The following is an 8804-nucleotide window of genomic DNA, read 5'->3' as shown; positions in this document are numbered from 1 at the left end:
GCGGAAGTGTGCCGCAGCATTTGACTCAGGCTACCGAGCACTTCACAGAATACGTCGAAGACTATTGATGCGTAGCACCGATGAGCTCTGTGAAGACTGCCACCGCTCGACAGTGCACGGCCGTGCTTCAAAGTTCGCAGACCTCTGCTAGGCCATCCACCATGAGGCTCGACTGATCGGAAACGAAGCGCTTTCACAGACAGAAGGCAATGATCCTCTCCATGACGAAGTGCCAGTGATCTTATGCTTATGGCCGGGGTCGGGGGGAGTAAGCACAAAGGGCAACAGCAACGGCTATCCATGTGCAGTGTCGGCTGGAGCCGAACGGAACAAAACCGTGTAGGTGAGTTTCAGTTCCCTTATTCCTAGTGGTTGCGTGCGTGCACTGGCAGACTTGCAGACGGGGATGCCCGAATTGCCCGAGTACCAGGGTGTATTTCGATTCCCGAGCTCCCCTTTGCCCAGAACAGGGCTCGATCTCTTGATACATGATACATGTAATCATGACCTACGATGTTGCTTCCCAATATGCTGAACTTTTCTAACTCGCACAGGCCGCAAGGCCGACAAGAAGCATAGGCACCAGCAGGCACCCCAGAGTCTAAACTTCGATGCAGCGGTGGCAACGTATGAGGGTGTGCCGCAGCATTTGGCTCAGCTACCGAGCATTTCATAGAACTCTCCGAATACCGCTACGAATTGCGGAAGTTGCATGGCCGCGCTTCAAAGTTTACATAGCTCTACCAGGCCGTCTACCATGAGGCCGTTGGTCCGAAGCGAAGCGCCCCTGGCGGCGGAAGGCTTTTCTTCAAAGCGAAGACGTGCCCGGGGTCTCATGCTCGTAGTGGCTGCGGGAGGGCGGTTTCGGGAGGTCCGCACTCGGGCACGACTCGCTTTAAAGTATCACGTCTTCACTCACTTCTCCTCAGCGACTGCCTCTCCTGCTTTTGCACTGCACTTCATCCGGCCATGTCGACTACCACCACTACCACCGCTGTCGAGGATGAGTACACGCTGCTGCTGCGCAGTAAGCTCGGGGACGAGCCAGCGATGGACAGAATGTCGACATCTTTCGAGAGCGTCTTTCAACGGGTAGACGTCAAGTCGCAGACATTCCGTGACATCCACCAGCTCAGTCAAGCAGTCAACGACATCGACATGGATTTCCAGAAGATCCGAAGCGATCTTTGGCGCTTTGACCAGCAGGGATTTCGCGACCAGAACGGCCAAGTTCTCCAGCTCACCCCTCGCTGGATTGGGTATCATGATGTACGTCTGCTCTATAGTATGGCTTCGCCGACGAAGACACTCAGAGATGTTGCAGCGTTTCAAACAGATCATGGAGCACAGCTATAGGAGCGCAGTGGACGCTTCGGCATTCATGGATCGTCAGTATCATTTTCCGCTAATGATGCATGTCTACTGATCATCTCGGGCGCAGAATACTGCTCGCTCCTGCCAGACTCAGGGGAAAATATCAGGGTCGATGACATACCGGACATGCAGCTCGAGCTCGAGATTTTCATGAAGGTCCGTGCTGGTTTTTGGCTCGACAGTTCTAAGCACGCTGAGGTCCGAGACATGCGCGTACATTAGGAGCTGGAGGGCAAGACGGAAGCTGCGCAAATGACGCAGAACAGCTTCAAGACGCTCGCAGAGGACGTCCGTCTCTTCGCCGGCGTTCTCAAGGACGCCCTGGTGAGAGCCGGTGCGCGACTCATTTTCGAGCTCAATGAATGTCAAGCCCGCCTGGCCGATCTTCAGCGGCGTCTCGACGTGTATGCACACGCACATTTTCCTAATGCATTCGCTGATTTCCTCATCTATCAGGGTCAATGCTAAGGTAGGATGACACTAGTACTTTGTCAATTATCTCCTCATTGCGGACATCACGTCAGGCACAAGCTATGGGGCTCGCCTGTGCCAAAGTTGCGACTGCTGGAGCTGACCGTGGTTTTTCCGCCGCAATTACTGTGTGTCCGATACTTGGCTTTCTGGTTATAGTATGCGTTTATCCATCTATAACTTTTGAAATGTATCTCTAACGTTTCTTCTACTGCTAGGGCGCCTTTTTTGGGAGTATCATCGTGGGCGTCTGCAAAGCGGATGCATACGCGAAAGAGGCAGCCTGTATGCTCATTGTTATCCCGCATGAACCTCGCTAATGGCATTGCTTGTATCCGTAAGCTCTTGAAAAGCAGATCAACTACTGCAAACGTGATCTTCGCGAGCTGCAAGGCAAAGAGCAGCTCCTCAAGGAGTATCAAGATTTGTTCAAGACGACCCAGGATGACATCGCCGTCCTGGCGAACAAGATCGACGCCATTTCGAACATATGGCAATGCGTGAGTAAACTCGAACTATGGCCTGGACGGGTCCCGTGCTCACTCGTAGCGATATCGGCGCTCTTCTCTAGCTCAAAGCTGATATGCAGAAGCTCCACGAAGAGTTGCGGCTCGCCCTGAAGGCGAGGGCTCTCCCGGTGAGTTACTCGACGCTTGCACGAGGTGTTGGGGTGAATGCCCCTGACGGAGTCGATACAGAGCCGGTTCCTGGTGAAACTGCGGACCGCGCGCAAAGTATACTCGCGCCTTGCTGAGCTCTTCGAGGAGTATGCGAAGGGACGGGCGTAGGTGCCGGTGCGCACAGCACCGCGCCGCTGATAGTGATTTCGTACATGGCGTGCATCATTTATCCACTATGCCAGGCTCTAGTTTGCACACTCTCCGCCGTGACCTCTAGCTACCCGACTCTATCGTGATAGTTCCCTAGTCACCTGTCCTGTACTCGTCATCGTTGCTGTATTCATTTTTGACACTCTCGGACGACGACGCTTACGCGCGGGCGACCAGTATATCGCCTAACCTACCTCCTACAGATCTCCGGGGGAGTCGTCACCGCAGGTCGCCGAATCACGCACTGGAGGCGTGCTATGGACGGTTCTCGCGGGCGGGTCCGCTCTTGTGGTGTGTGTGCAACGTACGGGTGGTGTATGTGCTTCATAAGGAGGACTTATGTATGACAGGATAACTTACTAATGGTTTTATTCTACCCGGGGAGTTAACTAGTTACGACTTGCAGGGGTTCCTACTGTAACAACGTTCAGCACATAACTCTGAGGATCCTTTTTATATTCCAGCCTTCAGACGAGTAGGAGCCGGTGCGTAGCACGGGTCCAACCCCTAGTGTGCATGTTACATGATGGTAAATCGAAGACCATACGGTATATACAACTCGGGCTCGAGAGCAAACACAAGAATTGCGGAAAACTACATGAAGTACCAAGATCGGTGCTAGACATCGTGCAGTAATCAGAACCGTATAGCTCCAGCCTCGCACTGCAGAAACCGCGCCACTGAAGATGTTGTCACGGTCAACGTCTACGCGCACAATCCCAAAACGAACGACGACCCACCCGCCACACCTCAGACGCGATACTGTGACGGAGGAGCGCGGTTAGCCCGAGGAAGCGGCGACATGGTGTGAAACCCGTAAGTCACCTGAACCACCATCGACGTCGCCCACGGGCAGAGGTGCTGGTCGGAACCCAGGTACGACCATCTGCTCGTCATGGCGGAGTCCTCTTCGTACCTAAAGATATAGAACACGCGACATTAGAGGCGGTGCGGTATGGTGCGTACGTTTGGGGGACACATACCGCTTGAGCATGCCGGAGTTCCCAGGCCCCCGCGCGACAGACGGGAAGCTGTACACCGCCCGCAAGGCTTCGCCAACGATCTGCACGATCAAACGCATTAAGTGCCAACTCGAGGGCCGGAGTAGGTCTAACTCACCTTAGAACTCAGATCAAGCCCGAGGCATCTATAATGTAAGCGGTCATTAGCAGATCATTACCAGAACTCTGACAGTACACCCACCTTGCAGCGCCGTCGCCAACCAGATACTTTTCAAGGCCCCTGTTGGCGTTGACGTCGTCCGGATTAGAGAATGCCTGGCTCTGTAGATGCGCTCTCAGTCAGATAAACGAATCCACATCCTGCCCCAGCCATACACATACGCTACTGTTTGCGGTGGCAATGTCCACGAAGACGCGTTGTTTCGCCTGAAGTGAGCCCTGACTCAAGCGCACCGCGGTCACGCTGTCGCCTGCGTTGCATCACTATCAGCGTACGATGTCATGTCGGTGGCGGGAGGACATACGGTAGACTCCACGGAAAGTCGGGTCGAGGCCTATGCTATGCGTCAGACTCTAACTCTAAGCATTGAGTGCATGCGAACGCGGGACTCACGCAGCGCCTCCAGGACGTATCCCTGCAGCAGCGCATCGTCGCGCGGGTCGCGCTTTGGCTTAGACACCAGCGCCTGCACGTCCGCCGGCTTCAGCGGATCGAGGTAGTAGTTCAGCACGTGCACCATCTCTGCATATCAAGCAGCAAATGAGAATGAGCCTTTTGCGCACATCGAGCAAGGAGGCGCACCTTGCGAGAGCTCGACCGTAGCCCCGACGAGCAGCGCGAGCACCGCGTTCGCCTGCGTCTCGGCGTCGTATCCTAGCGCATGCAGGCGTTCCGTGAACGTGTCGTGACTGTTCTTCGGCTGCCGCGTGAAGATCTGCGAGACGGTCTCGAAGATATTGGCGAGTGAGAGCTAGGGTAGCGTCAATCACAGGTTCTGCGGGACTGGCCGAGGAGAAATTGACATACGCGCGAGCCGCCGAACTGCTGGCGGATGTGCCCGAGGAGGGTGTTGACCTCCGCAGTAACCTTTCTCTGCAGCTTGGTCAGGTGCTCGGCACCGACGTCGAGGAAGAGGTACCTAGGAGGCGCATCCGAGTCAGCCGGCTGCAACGGCCACAATCCCGAGAATCGACTTACGTGTAGACGTCCGCCAAGATGTCGAACAACTGCGCAGGCGTGTAGTCACCGTGGCTGTCGGAGTCGTTGGTCTTCAGCTTGATGCCCGTCTGCCTCACAACAATCAGACCTTCGGCGCATTAGGTCCACTCAGACCGCACGCACCAGCTCGCACACCCAGTGTATGGGGACCGCCTTGAAGACGTCCCGCACAATGTCGACGCTCCGGACTGGGGACGCGACCGCGGTGTACGACTCGCGCAGGATGAGCTCACGCGTCTTCTCGAAGAAGAACCTGCGGATCGCGCTCTCGCCGCCCTCACCCCCGACCAGCACGTCGAGCATCGCACGCTGCTCGCGCGCCGCCCGCGCAGGGTCGGCCGACGCTATAAAGAACCTGACCGCGTGCTATCAGTAAGGATTATCCTGGCTATGATGGCGCACGCGCATACGCACCCATTTGCACGCACGAGCCGCCCGGCGCGGTCCGCAAAGCCCGTCGCAAAGCTCTTCTCGTCCTTCAGCACCTGCCGCGCGTCCACATACGTGCCGAGCACCTTCACAGGCTCTGGTCCCCCGGGGCGTGCACACGAATACAATTTGGTGTCGCCCAACTTCGTGAGGATCGTCTGCATCGCAGGCGGCGTCATGAGCGGGAACCACGTGTACGTGCTGTCGCTCGTGTAGTGCTCGGGCAGCGCGCGGAGGAGCAGGCGGCCAAGGATGCTGCCGTTGCCGGGCCCGTCGGGGTCGCGCTGGCAGTCCGCGAAGCCCCAGGAGGTCATGTTGAAGGGCGTGTAGTCCGCGGTGAAGAAGCGGTCGCCGCGCGTGAGTGCAATGGCGTCGCTGAGGATCGCGCGGCTGATCGTGTATGCTATGTAAGGGTTATGTGAGCATCAAGCGAGAGGGAGTGGGGACTGCGTTGAGACTTACCTGGGCAAAGACCCGCGCCCGGAACGACGGGCTTGGACTCTTCGGCTTGGAGGCCGACGTAGAGCTCCAGGCGATCGATGTTCCCGTATAGCTTCTCAGCCGCAGCCGCGATGGTTGGGTCGGAGTTCCACTCGATGAAACTGGAATAGGCTGTGACATCCTCGGAGGTCAGTTCCTGAACGTAATCTGGAAGTTTTCAATACGCACTCTTCAAGCCCAGGAACTTGCGGAAGTCGTTCAGGGAGCAGACACCCCACTGCCTGTTTTGCTCGATGCCCATGATCTCATGCAGCCGCATGACGTAGGGCGTGCCGCGGGCCTTGAACTTACCCGCGGGGTGCTCCGTGCTATATAATTGGGTCAGTGCACGTTTAGTAGCTGCATATGCGATTTGCGATGCTCACGCGTTCTTTAGGATATCCGCGAGCGCTCCATCGTCGAACTTGTTCGTCTTCGCGTCGCGCTGTAGGCTAGTGCAGAGGAAGGTCAGTTCAGCAAAGGCATCCCCAGGTGAACCGTACGAGCTCACCCGCCGAACGTCCAATGTGAGACGTCGGGCTCCTTCGCCGACATAGTCTTCGCGAGACTTTTGAAGTCCTCGATCGTCACCTGTGCGATGTTAGGCAACAGCGGAAGCGGAGGCATCACGTCTACGCACCTGCTCGACGGTGCGGCCCGGGAACAGCTGCTCCGACAGCTGCTCGACCCACTTCTCATCCGCCTCAGACGTCGTTGCGTGCCACCGGTACAGGCAGTTGAACTCGACGCTGCACACATTCCCGCGCCCGCGCTCGAAGAGCGAGTGGTCCGCGTTCCGGATCTCCTCGAACGGGTTCAGACTCCAGCTGTTCCCCTCACGCACCAAGCCCAGGATCGCGGAAAAGTAGTCCGAGAATACCGCGGATGCGAACCACGCGCAGTTGATCAGCCGCGCAGTCTGGAAGAGATCCTCCTCCTGAGCGCGCAGCTGATCGCTAGCCTGTGAGAGGGTGTTCGGGTCGTTGTATGTGCCACGCTCGTTCAGCTCGAGCAGCTTGCGAGCGATATACTGTGGGGCGGGACAGGATGAGCGCGTGCACGAGTAGGAAGAGGTAGGGTTTACGTTATGGTTCCGGTTGAAAAGCACGAGAAGCACGCAGACGGCAGGCGGGAGGAGCAAGAGGCGGTCCTCCGCGAAGGTGTCGGGCTTCAACAGCCCGCGCCCGTCGAATACCCGAATCTTAGCCTGCGCGTCTTCGTTATGGCCGTACAGCGGCGCAAGGTCAACGTACGACGACGTCTCGTTGATGTTCACATCCTTGTGCGACGTGCGGAAGACGCTGCAGGCCGTGATATACGTAAGTACATGAAGCGCGGGAGGGGAAGGTACCGAGCAGACGCACGTGTGGATAACAAGGGCGGCGAAGGAGAACATCATGCTGGAAAGGCCGGCGGGATGCGGCACGAACTGTGGCGAAGCGCTGTGAGTGACATCATGCGCCCTTCGCAGGACCCTTGGCGCGTACCTTTTCGCGGCGTAGAAGCGTGTCAAAGACGAGCCCCGCGTCTGGCATCTCGTTACGCGGGAGCGGATGTGTCTGTTGCACGCTGCGTGCGTAGGGCATACCAGCCTTGCCCAAGTCGGGCATGTCCGGGTTGTTGTACGAGCCATCGGCGGTGCGATACGCATACTTGGGACCAATTGATGTGCTCGGGGGGTGCGGAAGGTCCAGGTACACTGATAGTTAGAGTTCGTGTGAGCGCAGAGTGCTACTGTGAACTCAGGCGGACTTACAGAGCTGGACAGTGGCCGTCTCCAGCTTCTTGGCCAGCGGGTGCCCGGAGTTTTGGGACAGGTACACCAGGACGTGTTCGAGCTAAAAGTGGACGTCAGTAAGGCTCCTGAATGTCGGTAGGCGTACGCACGAGCATCTTGCGGTCGTCGATGGAGTTCAAGTGCTTGATCCCGTCGATGATGCTCTCCTGTTGACCACCGCTATGTTAGGCGGCGATATGGGCACATTCCTGTGTACTGACGATTGTAGACACATCTTCCGCAAACGGCATGTGTTTCTTGATCTGTGAGGGATTGTTATTGAGTACACAAACCACAGAAGCGCGTCTCGAACTGACCTGATCACGAAACTCGGCAAAGCCCTTCAAGGTCGCAGAACCAGCGTGGGACGAAGCATCGCCGATATCGCTGCGGACGTCGGAGAGGAACTGGGACATGGCTAGAGGGGGCGAGATGGACGAGCGGGAGGAGTGAGGGCAGCTCCCTCTCCTCGCCGAGTATATATACACGGCGGAGGGCGGGGCGAGTATGACGTGGGATGAGCATGGTAAACTCATCAGCGACTAGCGTCCGATATAGTTCGGGCACACAACTCGGCGATGAGATGCCATAGTTGAGAGCGGAGGCAGGGTGGAATGCACGAAGAAGGCGGCGACGCCAGGTCAGACGACCGGCGCGTCGCCCAAGTAGTCATGCAGCGTGCCTCCTGTGTGTACGGCGTTGTCGATGGACAGACGGTGATTGGCAGAGTGCCGAGGAGGGGCGAGGACGAGGCAGAATGGGGGCGCCTGAGTACAGTTCTGGTGCGCGTTCTGGCGGCTTCCATGCGTGCCGTGTATGGGTGGCATTGCAGGGAAGTAGAACGCTTGCTTCGTGCGCTCGCTAACCTACGGATCCGCGCCCCTCGTGCGCTGCTCTATCAATATTGTCAACTCCGGCCGACAGTCTCGACAGTCTCGCAACCGAATTCACCTTGTTTGGCGGCGCAATCACCGCCCTTGAGCCACACTGTCGTAGTCCATGCACTGTCAATCCAATGTCAGTAACGCGCACACGGAATATGTACTCGCAACTCGTAGATTCAAACCTGCGAACCCAGGAACTGTTCGTTACTACCTCGCGCTGCACACGAAGTACCGGGCCGCGATGCTTTTGGTGTTTCAACACCAAACGTCGTAGTAGACGTAAGATCATGCTGCTCCCGAGCTCGGCTTTGCGGTATCCGTGACAGGTTTGATGAGAGCTCTGAGAACCTGCATGGAAGACATAAGGATATATGCAAT

At 57.0% G+C, this 8804-nt stretch overlaps 2 protein-coding genes across 2 annotated transcripts; one reads left to right on the top strand and one right to left on the bottom strand.

The window, feature by feature from the left end:
• Positions 1-969: 969 nt before the first annotated feature.
• On the top strand, positions 970-2633 carry TRAVEDRAFT_47405 (uncharacterized protein; the record flags this gene model as incomplete). The annotated part of the gene is made up of 10 exons (XM_008040117.1): positions 970-1269; positions 1325-1388; positions 1442-1530; positions 1597-1778; positions 1831-1843; positions 1899-2003; positions 2064-2130; positions 2188-2345; positions 2417-2482; positions 2544-2633. 10 exons carry the CDS (start codon positions 970-972, stop codon positions 2631-2633), a joined length of 1134 nt encoding a protein of 377 aa, XP_008038308.1.
• Positions 2634-3203: 570 nt separating this feature from the next.
• LDO2 (linoleate diol synthase) lies at positions 3204-7958 on the bottom strand (the record flags this gene model as incomplete). The annotated part of the gene is made up of 25 exons (XM_008040393.1): positions 3204-3437; positions 3501-3591; positions 3659-3738; positions 3795-3822; positions 3879-3958; positions 4019-4107; positions 4162-4191; positions 4251-4379; positions 4440-4608; positions 4665-4776; positions 4836-4924; positions 4980-5211; positions 5271-5688; positions 5748-5897; positions 5955-6094; positions 6152-6217; positions 6277-6356; positions 6406-6795; positions 6850-7066; positions 7130-7194; positions 7253-7464; positions 7522-7603; positions 7653-7709; positions 7764-7805; positions 7860-7958. The coding sequence occupies 25 exons, from the start codon at positions 7956-7958 to the stop codon at positions 3426-3428; spliced, it is 3159 nt and encodes a 1052-aa protein (XP_008038584.1). The 3' UTR covers positions 3204-3425.
• Positions 7959-8804: the final 846 nt, after the last annotated feature.

The sequence above is a fragment of the Trametes versicolor genome (assembly GCF_000271585.1).
Source record: "Trametes versicolor FP-101664 SS1 unplaced genomic scaffold TRAVEscaffold_6, whole genome shotgun sequence".
Taxonomy (NCBI): Eukaryota; Fungi; Basidiomycota; class Agaricomycetes; order Polyporales; family Polyporaceae; genus Trametes; species Trametes versicolor.
This window is presented reverse-complemented; position numbering and strand designations above follow the sequence as displayed.